The sequence below is a fragment of the Stegostoma tigrinum genome, chromosome 2 (genome assembly GCF_030684315.1).
Source record: "Stegostoma tigrinum isolate sSteTig4 chromosome 2, sSteTig4.hap1, whole genome shotgun sequence".
Taxonomy (NCBI): domain Eukaryota; kingdom Metazoa; phylum Chordata; class Chondrichthyes; order Orectolobiformes; family Stegostomatidae; genus Stegostoma; species Stegostoma tigrinum.
Window position 1 is genome coordinate 120,219,564 of NC_081355.1, and position 27,114 is coordinate 120,246,677.

At 40.1% G+C, this 27,114-nt stretch overlaps 1 protein-coding gene across 9 annotated transcripts in view; it reads left to right on the forward strand.

Moving 5' to 3' along the window:
* Positions 1–27,114, forward strand: part of LOC125462689 (sickle tail protein-like) — a 614,365-nt gene that overhangs the window by 187,682 nt on the left and 399,569 nt on the right. The window contains exon 1 of one of the 9 annotated variants that reach the window (XM_048553031.2): positions 981–1,105. The exons of 7 other annotated variants lie outside the window; for them this stretch is intronic. Coding sequence is in view for 1 of the 2 variants with exons in the window: in XM_048552970.2 (XP_048408927.1) it covers positions 1,894–1,900 (7 nt within the window). In the remaining variant the exon portion in view is untranslated. Of the gene's footprint in view, positions 1–980; positions 1,106–1,379; positions 1,901–27,114 lie in introns of those variants that run through there. One more of the 9 variants, XM_048552970.2, reaches the window with a different exon arrangement.

The window sequence follows — 27,114 nt, forward strand, 5'->3', positions numbered from 1 at the left end:
CTTTTCCTTGTGATCTGATCATTTCATTTTGTATTAACACAGGGGCTTGGAATAGAAAATTTGCTATAAGTTTCTACAGTAATTCATGGTGCATCAAAAGTTACAGCTTTCCTGCCAATTTACCAAAAAAACTTAAATTGTGTTTGCGTATGGAAGGTTGGTTCACGTAACTGAATTTGTATGAACTTTAGGACTTGTTTGAGATGTATATGAAAGACAAGATGCCTGTAACATCAGTAAAGAATGGGAAACATTAAAATGAAATCATCATCACCCTTTCTCTTTGAACTGGAAAGATTATAATAACATCTTTAATACCGATTTATGTAAATATACAAATGTTTTTGCTTCAAATGCTACAGTATAGAAACTCTAGTCTAAATACATTGCTGTATTTCATACTCCAACATGACAAAAATAACCTGTCTGAACTGTTCCCCTGTGGCTTGCATGGTGCCTCTTTAATGACTCACCCACCAGAGTCTGACTTAAATAGAGTTTCAAACTTCAACCTCAAAGTCAAAGTAACAATAGATGCCTTCAACCTGCTTCCTGTCAGATTTGTAGTCTCAAGAGTAAATCTTTGATCAGCAATTGTTTCATGGTGGATGTGATCAGTAGATTGGAAAGCATTAATGAGCCTATTCATCTGGAGTGGATCCTCCTCTTTGAGTTGTTTACAACCAGCGAACATAAGAACTTAACACACAGATTTCTCCTATTCCAATTTATGCCTCCATGGGAAAGCACTGAATGAAATCCTCCATTATCCTTCCAACCTGAGTCCGCAAGGACATTTTATGTTCCTTTAAAATTCCTTTGGTTCTGTGAATTAATATTAGCTGGACAAAAATGCGTCTTGTCAGAAGGAAGAGTTTCAAACGGACAAGGTGACCTTGTTCAATGAAGTTTGTTTTAACCAACTTCCTGACAACATTGATTGTAAAAGTACCCTCAGACTGAAAGAAAGCTGTAATCTTTTGTCCCTGTAATCCTCTCAAAGTGCAAAGAAAATCTCTGTTTTTGGGCAACATTTCCAGATTACTGTGGAAGTTAAACGCTGTCAGCTTGTCTGCTACATTCTTAAGCTATCCCAGGAATGTGGGTATGTAATTAATCTATTTAGCCTTTTATATTCTTGCCGATGACCTGACTAAAACTTGCATTCTTTCTTGTGTTGAAATATTTTTACAATGATTGAACATGCGTATTGTATTTATTTTTCTCTGTGATGCTCGCAAAAGCCTTCAGTCATGCACATCATCTGGATTTACTCAGACTTTTAAATGAGACAGCATTTCTTCTAGAGACTGCATTGCCAGAAACACAAGTTAACCAAAAAAATCTTGCTTCCTGTCTGATTTGTCCGTGCTTTTAAACAGAGCTGCCTGTTATTAGCTTTGCCAGAAACATTTCCAGAACTACTGACACTTTTTTATGTGGAATGGAAAGTAAAGCAGCCTGTGAAAGTGAGACATAGGACATGCTTTCATCGGTTTACTTATTTGAAGACTTGCCTCATCAACCCAGTTGTTAGCTATTTATGAAGAGGAGTGCCTTGACTGTTTTGGGCTTAACCTATAATTACATGCCGTATATAATTATTTTCAGCTGGTGTGAATGCAATGGCGTAAATATAACTAAAGTTAGAGACCAAATTAGATTAATGTGGTTTAAAGGCTTTGTAATGAAGTTTCAAAATGCAGACAATGAAGACTCCATTGTCAGTTAAAGGCAGGAAAACAGTGTACTGAAGCAAAAATTCACCTTCTTGAAACTTGCTTTTACTGGCACTTTCATGTGACTTTCACAGCAACGGCATAAAAACTACTAGTAATCCTGCAGTGACTGGAGCTTGACTGCAAGTCGAGGCATAAAGCAAATTCTGCAGAAATGATGAGTAAGTAATCCGATTGTGTTATTGATATGGGGCTGAAAAAGACATATCTTGCTAAACTACAATACCAAGAAATTTGAGAGGATATATGTGTAAAGATTATGTAATTTTTCTGTGAAATACTGCCTTACAGATCTTTAATGCGGTAGAGTAATAAGCTAAAATTGAAGATTCTGAATGTACCATTCTACCCTACCATCCATAAAGGATGTAACACATTAAATTATGTTTGAATGCACTGTCGGAAATCTTTCTGTTCTGTGGCCTTTTGTGTCACAAATCAAATGTAAATGAAGTGTGGGGCTCTAATTGCTTTTTTGGGGAATATGTATAATTCTAGGACACTTCTTTATGTTTGCTGACAGGGGACAGCCTTGGAGTGCTGTGCCTAGTAAGTTCTAAATCTCTTCAGGAAATAGAGTAGAATGTTCTGTCTTTGACGATGTAAAACAGGGAACAGTGCAGTGTGTGTGTGTGTGTGTGTGTGTGTGTGTGTGTGTGTGTGTGTGTGTTGTGGGATGGGGGAGGAGCTCTCAGCAAGTTAAAGGGGGCCGGAAAAACTTGTTCACGTCGGGGATAAATTCACAGCATATTTATTGCATGCATAGAATGTACAATTAACTATCAAACATTAGGTCAGGACTGGGCAGCAAGGACTGAAAACTGGCTCCAGTAAAGGAATTTCTAATTAATTTGAATGTTGTCATTGTGCATGCTGTCGACTAGTTGATAGAAATATTTAAATTTGCATGCCTCCTGGAGCACATTAAGATTCTTAGTTTTGATTATTTGCAAATTGTCTAACTGCTCTAGTATTTAACATTTTAATGGAAACTTAACATTTAATTACAAACCTTTTCAGCTTCAACAGTGGGTAACACATCTGTTTTGTTTGTTTAGTGCTTGACTTTGCAAGTAGTAGAATTGTGAAAAACTCTTTGAAGTATTATTTTGCTTAGAATGAAGCAGGGTTTAAAAACTGATATTCGGAGTGGAGAATCATGGTATATTTTCTGATAACAATATCATCTTTGCAAGGCTTCCCCCACTTTGACTAATATTTTGCATTTTCTGAATAGAATATGCTATCCAACAGACCTTGAAGATGTTAAAAGTGCATTTGAGTGCTGTATTCATGTTTTAAACACTTATGAACCTTGTAATTCCTCTAGTTGGTAAAATGGTAGGTTAATATTACACCAATTTGTCAGCTGTCCCTTCATTTGAGAATAATATCTCCTCAGGGTTGTGAGTTTCTGCCTGGGTTTTCACTTAAAGAAACAGACTGATTCTTGACCCAGGGGAACAAGGAGAAGTTTCAGCCCACAGGATGCTGGGATCTCGACTGCCAAATTTGCTTCCTTTCCTGTCCTTGCCTTCTCTGTCATCACTTTGTCTCATCATTATGGTAGTGCAACTGAACATTTGATGCAATATTTTGAACAAGTTTTTGTTGGTAGCCAGCTCCTCCTGGTCATTAAATTCAATGCCATTGTCTGTCAAAGTGTCTTTGAAGTATTTTCTTTGTCTTCCCCCTGATATTGGACATTTGAGAGAATACACCTGGTAGAGCTTCCAATCAGTTTCTGGTCCATTAAATTTCATTTTGGAGCATTTTTGCTTGAATGCTATGGACCTGTCTTCAAAAAGAAAATTACCATTCAAGAGGGAAGATAATCACATTGTGGAAGCTATTAAGGTATATCCCTCTTGCCCGTTTCAGAGAAATCCTGATGCACATTCTCCTGAATGCGTTATTTCAATGTTGGTGGGAATGCAGCTTTAGACATTTCCAAAGGATCTTCTGACACAATATTTGCTATCAGTAAAGACCAAGAAAAATGTCAAGAAAAACACCAGGAGCTCCTCATTGCATTCATTGACCCTGATTAAGTAAATTGAGGCCTTGATGATTGTGCCTCAAAGATTTAAATGTGTAACAGACTTCATGACAATTTTATGATTGTTTCATGATGACATGACTGCACTGATATTACATGGGAGTTCTGAAACAAATCTAGATGTAATACTTTTTAATCTTTGTTTCATTTCTGCCAGAACAAAATTGGTCACAATAGACTCTCATGATTCACAGTCAGCTGATGTTTGCAGTGTCATAGTCCACCCTGCACCAGATTTGCAAGCCATTCTTGAGCACTTCTGTTCTGTACACACAAAACACAGTCTAGTCTTGACTGTGGCCAAACCAAGGGCTATAACAACCGACACCTGGTCAGCCAATTATTCCATCCCCACATATGTTGAAGGAGAGGTTGATCACAGCCGCCTCTCATAGCTAGTTCGATCTTTTACAAATTGTGACAGTGAAGACCTCTGCAAGTAGAAAAGTCTAGGTATACTGAGCAGATAAAAACCAAAAGAACTGCAGATCCTGTAAATCAGGAACTAAAACAAAGTTGCTTGAAAAGCTCAGCAGGTCAAGCAGTATCTGTGAAGGAGAAAACAGAGTTAACTTTTCGGGTCCGGTGACCCTTCGGAAGGGTCACTGGACCGGAAACATTAACTCTGTTTTCTCTAGTATACTGAGCAGGTGTTGTTGCCACACTCTTGTACTGTACAGAAATTTGGACTCTGTATCAGCGATGGATAGACCATTAGACAAAGAAGCAAAAGTAGCCCAGTGAGTCTGCTGTGCATTCACTGAGATAATGACTGACCTGATAATCCTAAATTCCAATTTCTTGCCTTTTCCTTATAACTCTTGATTTCCTTACTGATTAAAAATCTGTTTACCCTGGTCTTGAGTATACATAATAACCCAGCCTCAACAGACCTGTACGGTAAAGAATTCCACAGATTCATCACCTTCTATGAGAAGAGATTCCTCCTCATCTCTGTCATGAATGTGTGACCCCGTATTCTGAGGTTATGCCCTCTGGTGCTAGAGTCTCCCACAAGAGGAAAACAGCCTTTTCACATCTATCTGCTCCAAGATATCTCTGCAAGAATTCGTCAAGGTAGTGTCCTTGGCCTAACCATCTTCAGTTGTTTTATCAACGACCTTCCTTCCATCACAATGTTAAAAGTGGGGATGTTCACTGATGATTGCACAATGTTCAGCATTATTCATGGGAAGCAGTCTGTGCTCGAATGCAACTGGATCCGGACAATACCCAGGCTTGGGGTGACAAGTGGCAAGTGAGATTCATGGCACAAATGTCAAGCTATGACAATCACCAGTAGGAGACAATCTAACCACCACTCCTTGACATTCAATGGTGTTATGATCACTGAATCCTCCACTATCAATATTCTAGGGATTATCATTGACCAGAAACTCACCACATAAACACAGTGGCTATGGAAGCAGGTCAGGAGCTAGGAATACTGCGGCTAGTTACTAACTTCCTGACTCTTCAAAGCCTGCCCACCATCTACAAGGCACAAGTCAGGAGTGTGATGGAATGGTCCCCACTTGCCTGGATGACTGCAACCCCAACAATATGCAAGAACCTTGACACCATCCAGGACAAAGCCGCCTGCTTGATTGGCACTGTGTCCACAAGCATCCACTCCCTCCATCACTGATGCATTGTAGCGGCGTGTGTACTGTCTACAAGACAGCACTGCAGAAATTCACCAAACATCCTCAGAAGCACCTTCCAAACCCATGACCACTTGCCCTTAGAAGGAAAAGGGCAGCAGATACATGGGAACACCACCATCTGCAATTTCTCCTCCAAGCCACTCACCACCCTGACTTGGCAATATAATTGACGTTCCTTCACTATCACTGGACAAGATCCTTGAATTCCCTCCCTAACAATATTGTGGATTAACCCACAGCAGGTGGACTGCAGTGGTTCAAGGAGGCAGCTCACCATCACCTTCTCAGGGGCAACTAGGGATGGGCAAGAAATGCTGGCCAGCCAGGGAGGCCCACATCCCACAAATGAATAAAAGGAAAATCATATCAGATTAAGAATCTTCTTTGTTGCAGTAAGATCAACACTCATTCCTCTATATTCCAATGAATACAGGGCCTATCTAATCAACTTCTCTCCACAAAATAGTCCCACCAATTTCTAGCGTCAGCCTTGTGAACCCACTCTGGACGGCCACCTATATCAGTATATCTTTCCTTTGATAAGTATACCAAAACTGTTTGCAGTATTTCAGCTGTCATCTGACTAGTACCTTGTATAGCTTTGGAAGGACGACCCTACGTCAGACTCTATTTCCTTTGAAATACAGGCCAATATCCCTTTTGCCTTCCCTTTTACCTGAAAAACATGGATGTTATCATTTTGTGATTGATGGACAAGGGCTTCCAAATCCTAATGTTCCATACATTTCTGCAGTCTGTATCTATTTAAATAATTTTAAGCTCTTCTAATCTTCCTGCCAAAGTGCATGTGTTCACATTTCCACATTATATTCCATCTAACAAGTTTTTGCTCATTTGATAATCTGTTATATCCCTCTGCAGAGTCTTCATGCCAAACTCACTACTTGCCTTATCACTATTTTTGACTACAGTACAAACACTTTGTGAAGCGACTCATGAATACATATTCTAAACAATTGTGGCCTCAGCATGGAACCCTGTGGCACACCACTAGTTACTGGTTACAGTCCTGACACTGTAGCCCCCTTCTTTATCCAACTCCCTCTCTTTTATTAGTTAACCGATCCTGTAGCCATAATAATGCACACTAATGCACTATCTCCAACCCACTATGCTCTTATTTATGAAGTAGCCTAATATGTGGTATCTTAACAAATGCCTTCTGAGAATCCAACTATATTATACCCACTGCTTCTTCCTTATCTGTCCTGCTTGTTATCTCCTCAGGGAATTATAGTAAATTTGTCAGTCCTGCTCTCCCTTCATGAACCTGTGCTTGATTATATATCTGAATACACTGCTGTTACGTCCTTCATAATAGATTGTTACAAAATCTACCAGTTTTTATCTCCTTCACTTTTTAAATAAAGGTGTTACATTGACAGTTTTCCAATCCTCTTGGACTTTTCTGGAATCTAAGGATTCCTGGAATTTCCTATCAATGTATCCACCATCTCTGTAACTACTTTGTTTAATCCTGATGGTCCTTAGCCTTGTTAGTTCCCTCGTATTTTTTCTCTAGTGATAGATATTGTATTTATTTTCAGTCCTTTTGCCTAGTAATTGTTAGCAATTTTGGAATGCCACTAATGTCTTCCACTGTTGAGATAATGCAAAGTATTTGTTCAACTTCTCAGCTGTTTTCTGGTTTCTTATTGTTATTTCCCTAGCCTCAATCTCGAAGTTGCTAATGTCCACTTTAGCTTTGCTCTTCCTTTTCATAAATATTAAAGTTTTATACATCTAAGAAACTATTTCTGAATACCCTAATATTACTTGCAAGTTTACCCTCAAAGTTTTGATTTTGCTATTCATGTCTTAGTCTTTTGATGTTTAATCTTTTGTCTTACGATTAATCTTTGCCACATTTTATGTTTCATTTTCTTTGAATCAGATGCTTCCTTTACCTTTTGTAATCTTTATAAATGACTTGGATGAGGAAGTAGAAGGGTGGGTTAGTAGGTTTGCCGTTGATACAATGGTTGGTGGAGTTGTGGACACCATGGAGGGTTGTTGCAGGTTGCAACGGGACATTGACAAGATGCAGAGCTGGGCAAAGAAGTGGCAGATGGAATTCAATCCATAAAGTGTGAAGTGATTCATTTTGGAAGGTCGAATGTGAGTGCAGAATACAGAGTGGATGGCAGGACTCCCGGCAGTGCGGAAGAACAGTGGGATCTTGGGGTCCACGTCCACCGACCCCTCAAAGTTGTGACCCAAGTTGATAGAGTTGTAAAGAAGGTGTATGGTGTGTTGGCTTTCATTGGAAGGAGAACAAGTTTAAGAGCCACGAGGCTAAGCTTCAGCTCTATAAACCTCTGGTTAGACCACATTTGGAATATTGTGTTCAGTTCTGATCACCTCATAATGGGAAAGATGTGGAATCTTATGAGAGGCTGCAGACGAGATTTACCAGGATGCTGCCTGAACTGGAGGGCAGGTCTTACGAGGAAATGTTGAGGGAGCCAGGACATTTTTTCATTGGAGTGAAGAAGGATGAGAGGTGTCGTGATAGAGGTTTGCAAGATGATGAGAGGCATAGATAGAGTGGGTAGTCAGAGACTTTTTCCCAGGGCGGAAATGACTATTATGAGGGGGCGTAATTTTAAGGTGTTTGGAGGAAGGTATAGGGGAGATGTCAGAGGTAGGTACATCACACAGATAGTGGTGGGCGTGTGGAATGTGCTGCTGGCAGTGGGAGTGAAGTCAGATACTTCTGAGGCTTTTAAATAACTCTTGGATAGGCACATTGAGGATAGTAAAATGTAGTGTATGCAGGGTAGATTGATCTTAGTAGGAGAATGGATTGGCACAACATCGTCGGGGGAAGGGCCTATACCGTGCTGTACTGTTCTATGTTCTATGTTTAATTTCCTTGATTAACCAAGATTGGTTTATCTTCCTAGAATCCTTCTTGCTCAATATGTCTTTTACTGTGAGCCAAGAGCTGTTTTCTTGACATTTGCTATTGTTCTTCAACTATCTGTGCTGCTGAACTCCTCTCTCGGTCCATGCCAGCCACAACTACCATCATTCCTTTTCTTAAGCTGAGCCCTGTTGTTCCCAATACAAGGTCCTCCCTCTCAAATTAATTGCTAAATAACACCATGTTATGGTCATCATTTCTAAGGGAATCTTTTTTCCATTATTTATTAAACCAGTCTCATTACACATCACCAGATCCAAACCAGTTTCATTCCTGGTTGGATCCACAATATATAGTTCTAGGAAATTACCCTGAGCACACTGAATGAAATCTTCCTCATGGTAACCTCTGCTATTCTGACTATCCCAATCTACATGAAGACTAAATTCACAAATGATTAATCTACTACCTTTGTTAAATTCCCCCAATATCCCCGATTTATTCTCTGTTCCACCATATAGCTACTGTTAGGGGCTCAACAGACCCCTATCAGCCTCTTCTTTTTTCCCTTTTTATTTCTTGCCTGTTTCAAAATGGATTCTACATCTTCTGATTCAAGAACATTTCTTACTATCAAACTTACTTCATCCAATACCAACAATGGTATCTCACTATCTTTTTCTTCCCAGTTGTCCTTTTGATATGTCACATACCCCTGAATATTTAACTTTTTGGCTTTGATCTGCTTATTGCCATGTCTGTGTAATAGCTACAAGATCGTACCCATTATCTGTGTTTATGTGCTTGGGTATGAGAAGGATATGACAATATTTTATTACACGGTGGCTCAGTGGTTAGCACTGCTGCCTCACAGCGCCAGTGACCTGGGTTCGGTTCCAGCGGTCTTGTGTAGAGTTTGCACATCCTCCCCGTGTCTGTGTGGGGTCCCTCTGGATGTTCCAGTTTCTTCCCATAGTCCAAAGATGTGCAAGTTAGGAGAATTAGCCATGCTAAATCGCCCATAGTGTCCAGGGAAATGTAGGGATAAGGTAGGGGTTGGGACTGGGTGGGATTCCCTTTGGAGAATCGGTGGTGACTCAATGGGCCGAATGGCCAGCTTCCACTCTGTAGTGATTCTATGATCTTTGTATGATATTACATTGCAGCTATTTGGATGATATTGTGAGTGTTACAGGAAGGGACAGAGCATACAAATATAGAAAAATACAAGTAAATGGGGTCAAATGGGGAAGAAATTGTGAAAAGACTACATGATTGGTTCTTTACTTGAATGAGCATAGATTCAGATAAAAATAAATGAATTAAGGTCACAAATACAAAAATAGCTAAATTTTCATGGCTTTGCAATTCTTTGAAAGGACAGTCTGAAAGGAAAAGGATAATTGTGTAGTAGTGTTGATTTGGGTTTGAATAAGTGCATTAGCAAGAAATAGATGCATGAGAGAAATTCCATCAGCTGTGACTTCTCCTGACCTAATGTGAGGACTATGCACTTGTAAGAAGTTCTGTTTTACTGAAGAATTGATCCAGTGTATTCCACTCCAGTTCTAATTATTTTCAAACGTGACACACGTAGACATATTTTGAGTTTTACTCTCTGTCTCAAAGTATCTTTCTCAGTTTTTACTACTGAACAGGACTGCAAGATCCTCAATGCAGTGTATACTTTAACAACCAAATATGTGTAGAAAGTGTTCCTTTAGGAAAATGCACAGAAAGCAATTTTTTCAGCTTCTGTTGTGCCAAGATCTGATTAAGATGAGTAGAAACACGGTGTCATTATTATGAACAATGTGTGCAATCAGATTGTCTCGGCTAGATAGGGATATCAACAACAGATGCTACATATAAACTCTGTATTCTTTTCGAAAAATTGTTTGGGAATGTGCTAGTGTAGCTGAAATATAACAATGCAAATTTCTAGTAACTGCCATAACAAGGTGAGAATTTATAAGTTGTTGCATTATTTAAAATTGAGTGGTTATCTGATTATTAAAATGAGTGAGCTTTCAGCAAATTATGGTATTTTGTGTGGAAATGTAGTGAAGCAGTAGCCCCAGCACTGTCAACCCATTGAATTTTCTTTGGCCTAGGTGTTGATGGATATTCAACCGGTCCGTTGCCTCCCACAAGCTATTTGCCACCTTTGTTTTCATTAACACCTTGCTCATCTGATAAAAATGAATAAGAAGAACTTCACTGGCTAGATAAAGCCTATAGCTAAAGTGAGTGTGGGGCCCTTGGAGGATGTGACTAGGGAATTAATAATGGGGATAATTTAAACCAATGTTCTACTTTGGTCTTCATTGTAGAGGACCCTGTAAACACCCTAAAGATTTCAGATCAGCAAGTTGCTAATGAAAACAATTTTTGCGTAATAGTCTCTATCATAAGGGACAAAATATTTTTCAAATTAATGAGATTGAAGTTAGACAAGTTGCTAGGCCTTGTTGGCCTGTATCCGAGGGTTTTAAGAAACTGCTCCTGTTTCTTATGTTCGTATATTGAAATATAAAATTGTTTCAGCACGAAAGGAGACCATTTGGCTCATAATGCCCATGCTGGTTGTGTACAAAAACACCTCACCTAATTTCACTTCCCCATCTTCTCCCTGCAACTCTGCAAATTTTTGTCCATCAGATAGTTATCCAATTTACTTTTGAAGGCCTTGATTGAACTTGCCTCCACCAGACACCTGGAAAAATCCTAACCATATGCTTATGTCACTGTTTCTTCTTTTGCCAATTATCTTAAGTCATTCATGACCCTTCTGTAGTGACCCTTAGCCAATCAAGGCTGCGTCTTTATATCTCATATCTCCAGGTTTTGAAAGCATCAATCAAATAGCCTAATAATTTTCTCTGGTGAGCATACCTCCAGCTTCTCTAATCTATCCATGTAACTGAAGCTCCTTACCCCTAGAATCAATATAATGAATCTTTTCTCCACCCTCTCTCTAATACCTTTGTATCTTAGCTGAAGTGTGGTGCCCAAAATTGCAAGCAACTCTCAAGTTGTAATCCTGACCCGAAATGTCAGCGTTCCTGCTCGTCTGATGCTGCCTGGCCTGCTGTGTTCATCCAGCTTCACACCTTGTTATCTCAGACTCCAGCATCGGCAGTTCCTACTATCTCTGAGTGGTCCAAGCAATGTTTTGTGTAGGTTCATCGTGACTTCTTTTCTTTTGCATCCTACACCACAATTTACTATGAGGACTTGTTATGTTTTATTAACTGAATTTTCTGAAGAAGGATCCAGACCCAGAACATTAGCCCTCCTGCTCCTCTGATCCTGCCTGACCTGCTGTGTTCATTCAACTCTACACCTTGTTATCTCTGCTATCTTCAATGATTCCTGCACATGATTCCCTCTGTTCTTGTACCCACCTTTAGAATCGTACCCTTCATATTTGTTCTCTCATTCTCCATATTAATTTGCACCTTTCTCTCACTTTCTGCATTAAGTTTTATTTGCCTCTTGTCCACTGCTTCCTGCCTCCATTATCTTTTTGAAGATTATTGCTAGCCTTGTCACAGAAACATGAAAAATTGGTTAATATTCACAATTTCTAAAAGGAATATTTGAAGTCAGCAAAAGGTGTTGCTTTTCTGAAATAGATATCCATTTGAATTATCCTCTCCCAAGAAACTAGTAAAAAAGATAAATATTGTCTTACAAAAATGAAATATAATTACTTTGAAATTCAAATAATGAATTTACGTGCAGCTATTGGATGCTGAATTTAGTTTTCCCTTGAGAAAATGTCATCAATGTGCAGGTGTAAATAATAAAATTTAAATAGTGAAGACAAAAATATAATGGTATCTTTGACTGAGAAGGAAGATGGTCCAAATAAAACTATTTTTGGAGCCCCCAATAATTTTTGCCTCTTGCATAACTTTAAAATATCGATGTGAATGGCAACCAACTTCTGGTAAGTTTGTTCATATTTAGTAAATAATAGTGTTCACTTTTGAAAGTGAATTAAATTGTTAGAAATTTGCTCAGTACAATCAAATAAGATTATTTCACCATGACTTTTTTAGTTTCACATTAGACTGTATTTTTTTTTATTAAGTTGCAGATGTGCATGTTGCTGGCTAGGCCAGCATTTGTTGTCCATTCCTAGTTGCCTTTGTGAAGGTGTGGTGAAATGTCTTCTTGAACTGTTGCAGCACATTTGCTGGAGGTAGACCCTTAATACCAATACAGAGGAAGACCCCTATCATTGAAAGAACAGCACCCGATTTCCGAGTAAGGATTGTGAGTGGTTTGAAGGGGATTTTACAATTATGGTGTTCCCACAAATCTGCTGCAGTGGTAATTGAGTTGGAAAGTGCTTTCCAAGGAGACTCTGTGACTTTCTGCAGTGCATGTTGTAGATGGTACATGCTGCTGTACTGAGCGTCAATGATGAAGAGCGTGAGTATTTGTGGTGTGGTGCTAATTAAATGAACAGCTTTGTATTGGATGGGAAATGTTTTGAGTGTTGGAGGTGCAATCATTCGAGCAAGTTTGGAGTATTTAATCCACATAACAGACTTGTGCCTTGAAATTGGTAGATAGGCATTGGAAAATCAGGAGGTGAGTACTTGCTGCAGAATTTTTAGACGCTGATCTGCTATTATGGCCACAATTTTTAAATGACTAGTCTACTTCTGTTTCTTGCCAATCATAACCACCAGAATGTTGACAGTGAGGGATTCAGCAATAGTAATGCCATTGAATGTCAAGGGGTGATGATTAGGTTCTTACTTGTTGGAGATGCTCATTGTCTGAAACTTCTGTGGCACAAACATCATTTGTCAGTCCAAATCTGGATATTGTCCAGGTCTTGTTGCATTCAGAATAGACTGCTTCACTCTCTGAGAAGCTGCGAAGGATGCTGAACACTCTGACTTCATGATGGAAGGAAGGTCATTGATGAGGCAACTGAAGATGGTAGGGTACTATCCTGAGGAATTCCTGCAGAAAAGTACAGGAACTGGGAAGATTGACCTCCAACAATCACAAACATATTCTTTTGCGTAAGGTATGACTCCAGCAGTGGAGAGTTTTCTCCCAGATTTGCAATGATACTAGTTTTGATAGGTTTGCGTGATACCATCCTAGGTCAAATGCAGCTCTGATATCCAGGGCAATCACTCTCGCCCCTGGACTCCAGTCTATTTATCTATGTTTGAACAAAAGCTGTAATGATCTCATGAGTTGAGACAAATTGACTGTCAGTGAGCAAGTTATTTCTGATTAGTGTTTGATAGCACTGTTGATGATCCCTTCATCACTTTATGAATGATTGATAGTAGACGAGGGACACTGTTTTATTCGGTCTTTACAAAGACTGCACTTTATTTATCCTGCTTTTTTTTGTCTACGACATACCAGGTTAATTTTTCACATTGTTGATTGCATGTCAGTGTTGTACTGGAATAGCTTGATGGGAAAATCCAGTGACAACACTACAAAAGATTTTTGTAATTAAGCAATTGCAAGGATGTGGATCATTTCTACAATATTGAAATGCGCTGTTTTAAACAGGAAATTATCACTTTGTGTGTTGAAAATATCTACATACTAACTGTAGATAACAAAGTGTGGAGCTGAATGAACATAGCAGGCCGAGCAGCATCAGAGGAAGACAAAAGCTGATGTTTCGGGCCTAGACCCTTCATCAGAAAAGGGGGATAGGGAGAGGTTTCTGAAATAAACAGGGAGAGGGGGGAGGCTGATCGAAGATGGATAGTGGAGATGATAGATGGAGAGGAGGTAGACAAGTTAAAGGGGCAGGGATAGAGCCTATAGAGGTGAGTGTAGGTGGGGATGTAGGGAGGAGATAGGTCAGTCCAGGGCGGATGGACAGGTCAAGGGGGCAGGATGAGGTTAGTAGGTAGGAAATAGAGGTGCGGCTTGAGGTGGGAGGAGGGGATAGGTGAGAGGAAGAACAGTTTGGGCAGGTGGGGATGAGCTGGGCTGGTTTTGGGATGCAGTGGGGGGAAGGGAGATTTTGAAGCTTGTGAAATCCACATTGACACCATTGGGCTACAGGGTTCCCAACCGGAATATGAGTTGCTGTTCCTGCAACCTTCAGGTGGCATCGTTGTGGCACTGCAGGAGGCCCCGGATGGACATGTCGTCTAAGGAATGGGAGGGGGAGTTAAAATGGTTTGCAACTGGGAGGTGCAGTTGTTTATTGCGAACCAAGCGGAGGTGTTCTGCAAAGCGGTCCCCAAGCCTCCGCTTAGTTTCCCCAATGTAGAGGAAACCATAATGGGTACAGCGGATGCAGTATACCACATTGGCTCAGCTTGTGCTGAGCCTCACTGGAGCACTGCAGCACGCCTGAGACAGAGATGCTGGTCAGAGAATGCAATGGTGTGTGTTATGTTGCGGTGGCAGCTCAGTGTCATTTTTATGGACAAGCCCTGGGCTGCTTTCACCACAGCCAACCTCTTTTCACCTACTTACTGTCCCCATTATCATCTTTTCTCCTTCACTGGCTTACTACGAGCCATCCCTTTGTCTGCCAAATTTACTTTCTCTCTCTCTCTCACTTTTTCCAGCTGCAATCAGTTTGAAGAAGGTCACTGGGGTTGAAATGTTAACTTTACTTTCTCTCCAACAATGCTGATAGATGTGCTGAATTTCTCCAGCAATATGTGTTTTTGTTACAACAATTCTTTTGACTGGAATACTACTGTTCTTGGGATCTTGAATGCTGAAGCTCTCTACAATGATGACTAATTTATAAAAGCACATGAAGCTCTTTGGGACACCTGGAGGCTATGAAAAATATTGTAAATGCAAATCCATTTTAAATGTGGCATGCAGATATTTAAGCGATAGCTTTAACATTTATACTTTTATAGCTTTATAATGAGCTTCTTAGTTTTATTGCGAAATACAACTGACACAACTGCATTTTTTTTTAGATCAAAAATCACTTCTCATCAGCCTTCCAGGGCAGTGCTGGAAATTGATGTTGGAATTTTGTTCACTTATGATTATTCCTTCCCTCAAGGTTACTCTGGTAATGATTATGGTCATCAAATAAGACAAGTCTTTCAAACAGCAGATGAGTCAGCAAATCCCATGAGGTTTGGTACTTGCCTTGTAAAGTCTGATAGCATTCTATGATCCAAAATGTTCCAAATGATAGTTGCAGTTCACTGGCTTGAGGTTACAAATGAATGTTAGAATTATTAGGTGTTTCTTTGGTTGCCTTGCTTCACCCGTTTCTGGTATGGATATTAAGGCTGTAATGTGTAGTTGCAGTCTCAATGGTAGATTTGTAGGACTTCAAGCTGTTTTGTTCACTTGAATAGTAGGGGTTCCCCAATGGATTCTGATTACTGATTGGCATGAATCTTCTAAGCATTGGAAATGACAAGTGGATTGCCATATGTTCATAAATTCTCCTGACTCAATACACATTTTGTGCAGGGTCTTCCATTCTTGATTTTCACATAAATAACCAGCATAGCATTCCTCTGGAAACTCTGTTGGTCAAAGTAGAGTCAAGAGGAACACAGAACAGACTCCCTTTTTGTGGCATCAGTTGCTGTATGGTAAGTTTAAAGTTCCAGTGTTTGAATAATAATGAATGAGCAATGGGTGAGTAGAGGTTGGGGTTGGTGTAGGATAGATAAACTGGGTTCTGTGATGGGTAGTTGATCATGTGGGGTAGTGAGTTCAGCGTGTGGTGGCAGGGAAAGGAGGGTTGTGGGTTTGACTGGGGACTCAGTTGTAAAATTACCCAGGCATTGTACTAGATCTAAATCTCACATTGCCTGGGTAGCTATCTGGGTGAGTTTCATTGAATTTACTCAGAGATAGCAATAACTTTAGACGCTGGAGTCAGACTCATTGGAGTCGATGTTTTGATCCTGATAAAGGGTCTAGGCCTGAAACATTGACTCTCCTGCTCCTCTGATGCTGCCTGACCTGCTGTGTTCCTCCAGCTCCACACTGTATTGACCAAGTAGTATTGAAGTGTCTGATGTCTACTGACTGCAACTTAGGTAGCAATATATATGAAGGAAAGCAGGAGAATTGCCCGATAATTACTTTAAAAATACATGCCTTGTTGATTCACTGCTTTCTTTTGGGTGGTTCTTTTTTTCATGGAACTTAGGATAGGGTACTATGTGAGAGTGTTTTCGATGTTGGCATGGCCTTCTGTAAAAGTTTTAACATTTCTCTGTATGTCTACCCCATTTCATGTTGATGGGTGTATACCTGAGTAACTACATTTTTGAGAGAATACGTAATGCGCACTTATTAAACAACTAAGCTAATTCTGCTTTCTGACCTGTCATTGGTCAATACCACTATTTTTGGGAGATCACTTTGCGGAAATTAGTTGCCATATTTTCCACTTTATAACATTGACAATACTTCAGAGTACTTCAGCAGCTAGAAACACTTTGGAAACGCTGAGGTCATGAAAAGTCCAGCATAAATACCTAGTTTCAATGAAATTGACTGACACAACTTACCACGTTTATGAATCTCATCTTTTCTTCTTATTCAAGGCTGAGAAGGTTTTGTTCAGATGAGTTACTGTTTATAAAATTGCGGTAGAAACTCAGCAGGTCTGGAAGCATCCATGGAGAGAAAGCAGAGTTAATGTTTCAGGGCCAGTGAGTAACTGTTTGTGTTCAGATAACTTACAGTGTCCCTCAGCTCTTGAAATAATTTCCACACATGGGTGGATTTAAATCAATATGATAATTTATTCAGAAATTTTTGAATACAATAAACAGAAGCAGAATCTTGCAACAATTTATATGGCCCCGAGTAGATTGATTTTTCTTTTCTTCCTATTCTAAACATGCTTTCATATGTAACAAATGTCTGATAGTTTAAACATTTTCTGCGCCTTTCAAATTGATTAAGCTTTTTCTGCAAGTTGAAAACTACCATTTGTCGAAGGAGACAGTGGTTGAGGGTTATTTCCTGTAGAAACAAAGAATAGTATGATCTACTCGACCCACCTGAGATATAGAAAGTCAGAAAACATGTGCAATAAGCAATGAAATAGATAAACTGTCAAGTGGATTTTTGGAGGATTGCAGTTTGAGGCATTGAAGAGAGGGGCTTTCTTTATCTAAAACTGGCATTACCATTGGATAATAGTGTGTTGCAGGAAGACTGCAATGATGAGATTCTACAGGAGAACTTCTTTCATGGGATTTAAAACAAAGTGCAGACAGACTATGAGATAACAAGGTGTACAGCTGGATGAACACAGCAGGCCAAGCAGCATCAGAGGAGCAAGGCTGATGTTTCAGGCCTAGACCCTTCTTCAGAAAATGAAGAAGGGTCTAAGCCCGAAATGTCAGCCTTCCTGCTCCTCTGATGCTGCTTGGCCTGCTGTGTTCATCCAGCTGTACACCTTGTTATCTCAGATTCTCCAGCATCTGCAGTTCCTACTATTGCTGCAGATGGACTATATCAGCTTAGATTTGTATAGCGCTTCTAACATAGTTTACTATTTTAAACCAACACCAATCAAAGGATCTTTCATTCAAATGTCAAGCAATTTTTATACCAGTGGATAGATAGATAATCACCACTAGTAAACTAGGAGATTTCTTCAACAGTACAGGAATTCAAGCAGTTTTAGATACTGTTCCAATCGTATGACAATCACAGTGGGGCCTACAACAGGATCAGTACTAATGAGAATGACTGGAATTTAGGGCTTCACAACAATGACATGGGATAACAACCACCATGTAATCTAAGTAAAATAAGGGAGGCCATTGTTGCAACTAAATGCTTCATGCAATATCCATTCATTTCAGTCATAGAAGGAGAAAAAATATTTTATATTAAGCTCAGCTGTATGCCAGGGATACCTTACCTTGATGGAATGTAATACTTTCATTTATAGAAGCAACATCAGTACTGATTGTCTTTCCAGAACGTATTTGCAAGATCAAAGTGAGTGCTAAATACCAAATAACCAGCAGGATATCCACAGAAGATGTATGTGATTTTTGTTACTAGAACAAACCATGTGACCCATGTCTGCAATAAAGTTGCTTTGTTGCTTTTGTACTTTCAAGGTCAGTGTCCAAGAATCATGTTAACCCCTTAATTACTTCAAAGTGAATGGCAAAACAGAGGCTTCCAATGGTGTAAGACTGGGAAAAATTACAGAGAGGAAGGAATAAGATCATAGAGGGATTTATAGAGCTGGGTGAGCGGTTTTAAAATTGGGACATTGGTTTTTCGATGCAAATGTGTGTACGGGATGATGGATGAGTCAATTTAAGATAAAGACAACACAGTCATGGGTGTGCTTTGGTTTATGGAGTTTGGAAAATGTGTTTGACCAATTGAACATTGGAATGATGAAACTGATAAATGCATAGATGAGAATTTCAACATCAGAAGAATTGACTTTGGATAGAAATGTGCAGTGTTAAGAAGGTGAAGTGTGTTATTTCGGTCTTGGAGGAGGTATGGAGCCTGTCTTGGGCGAAATAGGACAGCAGCGTTGTGAATATTCTGGTTTACTGACAAAACTGTAGCTAAGGTACAGAGCTGGTTACGTGGGGAAAGGCAGTTGTGACTAGTGCATGGTCAATAAATATTGTTGGTTATATGGCATGGAAACAGACCCTTTGGGCCAACTTGTCAATGCTGACCAGATGTCCTAAATTAATCTAATTCCATTTGCCAACAATCATCCTATCCTTGAGTAATTGTCAGTAGCTCATAGCAGTGTGTCCCAGAGATGATTTGGAGTATTGCATTTTCTACATAGGACAAGTGCTAGTTACCATCAGCGAGGGCTACCCATGATACAAAACAACATTTCATTGCCTCAAAATGAGTGAATTTATTAACATCTGCCTCCTGTGCCTGCAAGTACAGCTGGATTTCATTGTCCACTTTGGTCTTGGCTGATGAAATGGACCAATATGGACTTTTAAATTCTGATTCAAAAATGACATATTGCACCTTTGAGCAGATGCTTGCTGCACCTCCTTTGTATTTACTAGAGAAAGTGATGGTTGTTGGCATCTGATTCCATTTCCTGTAACACCTGAATGAAGAAGTAATTTTCCTTCTGTTTTAAGTGCAATTAAAGAACCATCAGCAAAACATATAATTGGATTCAGAATCAGCACAATGTGTTGTGATAATGGGGGCTAGATTTTAAGGATTAACAGATGTTGACTGCAGAGCCATAAATGTAGAAGATTTTAAAACTTTTTTTTACCCTTCTTGAGCTGTGGAATGCAAATAGATACACAGTCTGCATAAATAATTCCCAGATCAGGTACGGCGCTGAGATATGGAAGCTATAATGATTGGATCATGGTCAGCCAGGTGAACCTCACAGAATATGAGTTCCCTGAGTGGGGATGTTTACCTGGTGCAATCAAGGAGCCTTCGTGGAGTTATTTCACAAACCAAGGTTCTTTCATTTTCTATCCCAAAAGCATATCTAAAACCCAACATAACAGTGCACTCACTTCAACTTCCCCAGCCGTATTCCCCACGTCCCATTGTCAAACTTGATTCTTTTCCCACACCAGACAATTAGTCTTTCTGTACTCCTCTATGAGGGACATGCAAAACATTTATCTCATCCCTTTGTACTGGTCTTGGACCTAAATCCCAAAGATATTCCAAGAGGATCATTGTTCAGTCTATGAGTTCTCCTTGCTCCAGGTTTTTCTTTATTTACATATTGCCACTCGATGACATGATGTTCAATTTCTATATGAATTTTAAGGACACCAACCCCTACCTAAGTTAAAAACTGGAGGAACTGCAGATGCTGTAAACCAGGAACAAAAGCAGAAATTGCTGGAAAAGCTCAGCAGGTTTGGCAGCATCTGTGAAGGAAAAAAATCAGAGTTAACGTTTCAGGTCTGGTGACCCTTTCTCAGATTACCTTTGTTTTTTTCCCTCACAGATACTGTGAGACCTGCTGAGCTTTTCCAGCAACTTCTGTTTCTGAACCTCTACCTAAGTCTCAGTTCCCTCAGTAGTATGCCCATTGTCATTATGTGTGTGATACTGAATGTGATACAAGAGACCCATTCTGAAGACTGTGAGGGTCTCATCTAAATATAATGTCGATGATATCATCTCCATCTGCCCCAAGGTTATGTTCCAGCCTCATGGTCACTTCAGATAGATAAATCACTGGGCTGTGTGCAGAAAATTAAATTAAAATCAGCCATCTTTCATGTTGCTGAGGTCAATGTTTCTTTTTTTTGGGATATGAGCATTGCTGCTTAGGCTAGCATTTATTGTCAATCCAAATTGTCAATCCATAGAGAATGTGATGGTGAGCTGTCCTCTTGATCCCCTGCAGACCTTGGGTTGTAGTTACACCGACAACATTGTTAGAAAGGACAACCAGGACATGGCTGCTTCAGTGTCAATACAGTGTGGAGCTGGAAGAACACAGCAGGTCAGGCAGAATCAGAGGAGCAGGAAAGTCAACATTCCAGGTCGGAACCCTTCATCAGGACATCACTCCTGTGGCAGAATCCCCACTTCTGATCTTATGATAGAAGGTATAAAGAAATGAAAGAATTACAAATGCTGGAAATCTGAAATCAAAACAGAAATTGCTGGAAAATCTCAGCAGGTCTGGCAAAGTCCATGGAGTAAAATCAGAGTTAATGTTTCAGGCCCATTGACCCTTCTTCAGAACTTATAATGGAGAAAAAAATCTTTGATGAAGCAGCTGAAGATGGTTGGATGTAAGACACAACTCTGATGAATATCTGCAATGATGTCCTGACGCTGAGATGATTAACTCCCAATAACCACAGCCATCTTTTTCTTTTTGGCAGGTATGACTCCAATCAGTAGCAAGTTTTCCATTTGATACCCACTGATACCAGTTTCACTAGGCTTATTGATGCCACACTTGCTTAAATGTCTTTGGGTGTCATTTGCAATCAGTCTCATCTCACCTCTGAAATTCAGCTCTTTTGTCCACATATGGACCATGGCTGAAATGAGGTCAAGACCTGAGTGAAGAGATAACAAAGTGTGGAGCTGGATGAACATAGCAGGCCAAGCAGCATCTTAGGAGCACAAAAGCTGACATTTCAGGCCTAGACCCTTCATCAGAAAAGGGTCGAGGCCAGAAATGTCAGCTTTTGGTGCTCCTAAGATGCTGCTTGGTCTGCTGTATTCACCCAGCTCCACATTTTGTTATCTTGGATTCTCCAGCATCTGCAGTCCCCATTATGTCTCTCAAGCCCTGAGTGATCCTGGCAGGACCCAAACTGTCAATGATTTCCCTTGCTCATACCACTTGAAAGCAATGTTGACAATCTCTTTCATCGCTTTGATGGCTGATAGGGTGGTAATTGGCTGGGTTGAATTTGTCTTGCATTTTGAGTGCAGGACAAACCTCAGCAATTTTGCACATTGTAAGGTAGATGAGAGTATTGTAGCTGTGCTGGAGCAGCTTGGCTAAGGGCATCACTAGTTCTGGAGTGCAAATCTTCAGAACTATTTGCATTATCCAATGTCTTGAGCTGTTTTAATATCAGATGGAGGGAATCAAATTGGTGAAAGACTGGTATCTGTAATGCTAGTGACCTCTGCGAGAGCCTGAGATGGATCACTCACTTGGCATTTTTGGTTAAAGATAAAGGGAAATACTTCTGCCTTATCTTTAACATTGATATGTTGGGCTCCGCTATTGAAGAGGATGAGACTGTCTGCTTCTATTACTTGTTTAGAGCTTAGATCTGACATATTGATTGTGGGATTGCTTAACCATGTCCATTATTGATTCTGCTGCTTATGCAAGTAATCCCAAATTGTAGCTTGATCAGATTGACACCTGATTTTTAGATATGCCTGTGGTGTCCCTGGCAAGCTCTCTTGTACTCATCACTGAACCAGCATTGGTTTTTCAGCTTGACGGTAAGACAATGCCACTGATGTTACACAGCATCTCATGAATGTACAGTTTGGGTTGCTAGATCTGTTTGAATTCTTCCCTTTCACCCCAGTGGTAGTAACAAGACAACATAATCGTAGAATCCCTGCAGTGTGGGATTCAGCTTATTGAGTCTACACCGTACTTCTGAAGCGCATCCATCCTAGACTCCACCCTCCTACCCTAACCCTGTAACCGCGCATTTCCCATGGCTAATCTACCTAACCTGCACACCATTGGACTGTGGGAGGAAAACCACACAGACACGGAGAGAATGTGAAAACTCCACACAGACAGTCGCTTGAGAGTGGAATCGAACCCGGAACTCTGGCACTGTGAGGCACTACTGAGCCCATGATGCAGGGTATTCCCACAATATCTATGCAATGGTCACTCCTACTGCTGTTGTCCTAGATAGGTGGTGATGGTCTCCTGATATTGTCACTAGATTATTAATCCAGTGACTCAAGTAATGATCTGGAGACCCAGGTCTGAGTTGCACCAAAGGAGATGGTGGAATTTGAATTTGCTAATAAAAATCTGAAATTCAAAGTCTAACAAAGCCATTGTCGATTACTGGGGAAAGCCCATCTGATTCACTAATGGCCCTTTTGCGTGGTCTGGCTTAACTGTGACTCCAGGCTCACAGAATAATGGTTGATTCTTAAGTGCCTTCTGGGCACTTGGGGATGGGCAATAATTGCTGACTATCCAGTGACACCCACGTCCCATGAATGAATAAAAATAAAGATGCATCTGCAGCAGTAAATTAATAAGGACAAGGTCAAGTGAGATTTTTTTTGTTCCCTCATCCCCAGCTGCAGACACAGTCTAGCGGCTATTTTCTTAGGTCATTAAACATGTTACTCTGTCACTCCTGGTGATTGATATTGAAGTCCGCACCTAGAATAAATTTTATGTTTTGCACTCAATGCAGTCATTGCCTGCCCCTTCCTACTCCGCGTTAAAAATCAAACCTTTGATTGTGGATAGACAAAAACTTTATTTTATCGGACCTGCTTAAAAATCTTATTCCCTCACTATAGGTTTCATGAAAACTCTTGCTGTATATTCAGACTGAATCAGAGCACGTGATCTCAACATGCTGTTTTAATCAATCCACATTCATGCTGGAAAGGAAAAATAATGAATTGTGCAATTGAGCTGCTGTAGCACTAAGTTCACAGCTGTTGCCCAGGATGAATTTTGAGGTCAATTGATATCATAGAGGTATTACAAAAGTTTTAAACAGAAGTGCAGATTGCCATTGAATAGTTTCTAAAATGTGATAGTAATAAGGAAAGGGTCAGATGTATTTTTGTGCACAAGAGAGAATGGTTTAGATATTCTCAATAGCTGAGAAACTAATGAGGACTGCAGTAAACATCCATTAAACAGTGTGAGAGCAGCAGAGATTGTATTTCTTGGTCATAGCCCTCAAAATAGGGTCTCCTGAGTTGTTTTGTGTTAGAGGAAAGGAGGGTGTAACTGCAAATGAACCCGGTAAGAGGCTTGTAAGGGTCAGAGTGAAGCAGCATTTGACTTTGCAATTCCCCATCAGGTTTGAAGCTCTTGCTGCCTTTATGGATAAAAGCCGTAGAAGGGGAAGTATCCAGTTATCATAATACGATATAGTACAGCATGAATAGTACAGCACAGTATGGTCATTGTATCAATGAGATGGGTAGATCTAGGAAAGATATCCTAGAGAGAGAATGTGAACAGCCAGGTGTACATTAAAAAGCAAAACCGTAAGGATAAGAAAACTTGCATTATTATCTGACTCACGAGCAAAATAGCACACAGTATACGTAATAAGAGAGCATGTGTGGCAGAAATAGCTTTCAATTGGGGAGGCAATGGCCTAGTGGTATTATCACTAGATTATAAAAGCAGAAACTCAGCTAATATTCTACACTCCCAGTTTTGAAACCCACCACAGCAGATGGTAGAATTTGAATTCAATTAAAAATTCTTGAATTAAGAATTTTTGTTTAAACACCCTTGGCATGTAGGCATCACTGGCTGAACCAGCAGTTATTGTCAGCCCCTGGCTGCCCCTTGTGAAAGTGGTGGTGAGTTGACTTCTTGAACTACTGTAGTCCTCATGCTGTAAATTGAGTCACAATGCCATTGGGGAAGGTATTCCAGGATTTTGATCCAAGACTATTGCCAGAATGTTATCAGGGCCCATGGCCTTTGTTGCATCTTCGTATCACGTGGAGTGAATCAATTTAGGTGAAGACTGACATGTGTGGTGCTAGGGACCACTGGAAGAAACTGAGATGGATAATCTACTTGGCACTTCCCACTGAAGATTGCAGTGAATGCTTCAGCTTTATCTTTTGTATTTGCTAGTTGGACACGTCAATCATTAAGGATAGTAATGTATGTGCAGCTGCCTCTGCCAGTGAGTTGTTTAATTGTCCAACATTGTTCATGACTGAATGTGGCAGGATTGCAAAGCCTGGAAACAATTGATGGGTTGTGGGATCACTCAGCTCTGTCTTTCACTTGCTGCTTATGCTGTTTGAAACAGAAGCAGTCCTGCTTGGTAACTTCATCAGGTTGACACCTCATTTTTAGGTATACCTGGTGCTACTTCTGGCATGGCCTCCTGCACCCTCCATTGAACTAGGGTTGATTGCTGGTTGAGTGGGGGATGTGACGGGCTGTGAGGTTGCAAATTGTGCTGGTGTACAATCTTAAAGATCCACTGCACTTCATGGATGATCAGTATTCTGTTGCTGGATCTGTTTAAAGTCTGTCCATTTAGGACAGTGACATGCTGTACAATGTGTATTCTCATGTGAGGGCAGGACTTCGTCTCCATGACAATTGTGCGGTGGGCACTCTACCTGTTACTGTTATAGATGGATGTGTCTGCACTTTGTCAAGGATGAGATCAAGTATATTTTTCCCTCTTGTTGGTTTCCTCACTGCCTGCCGCAGACCCAGTCTGGCAGCTATGTCCTTTAGGACCTGATCTTGATCAGTTGTGATACTGCTGAGTCACTCTTGGTGCTAGACCTTGAAATCCCTCACCCAGATTACATTTTGCATGCTTTCCACCCTCAGTGCTTCCTCTGAGTGTTGTTCTACATGGAGACATGTTGATTCATTAGCCGAGGGAGGACAGTATGTGATAATCAGCAGAGGTTTCCTTGTCTATGTTTAACCCGAAGCCATGAGAGTTCATGAGGTCCAAAGTCAATTTTGAGGACTCCCAGGCTAACTTCCTCCCAACTGTATCCCATCCCTACTGGGTCTATACTGCTAGTGAGGCAGGGATGGTGGTCACATTGTTTGTCTTTAAGGTGTGACTCTGAGAATATGACTATGTCAGGCTTTTGTTTGACAAGTTTGTGAAACAGCCCTCCCAACTTTGACACTAGAAGGACACTGCAGGGTAGGGCTGTTTCTACCACTACCTTTACTAGTGCCTAAGTTGATACCAGCTGTTCTACCTAGTGTCATTTCTTTGTTGAGACTTTGTAGCCATTGATACAATGAAGTGGTTTACTAGGCCATTTCAGAGAGCAGTTAAAAGTCGACCACATTGCTGTAGGTATGGAGTCTCATGCAGGCCTGACGAATTGTATAGATAGTGCAGTTGCGAGGACTTGACACAAAATAATGAGGTGGAGGGAGGAAACAAGTTTGGGAGGATTCAATGGATTAACAGAAGATAAGGCAAGAGAGCAAGATGGCAATAAAAGAAATGGTTTTCTGTGCATACCTTCACAATGCTTCCTGTGCCTGTATTCAAAAGCCTTCCAAAACCTCATCACCAGTCAAGCTTTTGATGACTCCAAATTTTCCTACAATGATTGGTGTCTGTTCATTTCTTCCTCTAAAATGTCTTAAACAATGTTTTCTGCCTTAGGTGCTGTGTAAATAGGTATTGATGCTTATTAACAATGGCACAGAGATCATCTAGTTTTAGTTTTGTGTGTGAATTACAGTCTTGCTTATAGAAGCCCTGCTCATCTGGATAGGTAGTTGTGACAGTACATTTTTGGGATCTTCAGAAGTAGCTAATTCCAGATGTTTCCTTTTTGACAAAAAAGAACGAATCTTTCATCTTCAATGTGGGTGTAAAACTTGCTACTATGGATTTGGCTGTCCAATGTACATTCCAGTCCAACTTTACATTCCAAAAAATGCAGTTGGAAGAAAAGTCTTCATTCATAGCTTTTTTGTGTAGACTAAGTTGAAATGCAGGAATAAGAGGAAAAGACAGGGTAGCTAAAGATAAACTATTTCTACTGATTTGGAATTCTAGAACCAGGGGACACAGCCTTTAAAATTAGGGCCAGACTGTTCAGGGGAGCTGCTAGGAAGCATTTCTACACATAAAAGGTGGTAGATATTTGGAGCTCTCTTCTATAAATGGTCGTGGATGCTAGAGCTGTTGTTAATTTTGAATCTTAGATAGAAAATATTTTTCTTACGTAAAAATATTAAGGGATATGAGGCATATGAAGATGGGCTGCAGATGAACCATGGTCTCATTGAATGGAAAAATAGGCTCAGGGGCTGAATGATCTACCCCCGTTCTATGTTTCAATGTTTTTGGTTACACTGTAGCACAGCTATTTGGCTTGCAACATAGACATCTGCTTTTCAGAATCAAAAGTTAAATTCTTTTGCAAGTGAGAAATACTGGACTATAAAGGGAAAATTGAAAGTTTACTTAAAAGCTGCTGTAATTCAAAACAAAATTTCTTAAGTAAATGCTCCATTCAATAGTTATTTGGTCTCCATGTCTGTGAACTTGTGAATTTATGAAAGACTTTTGAGTTTGT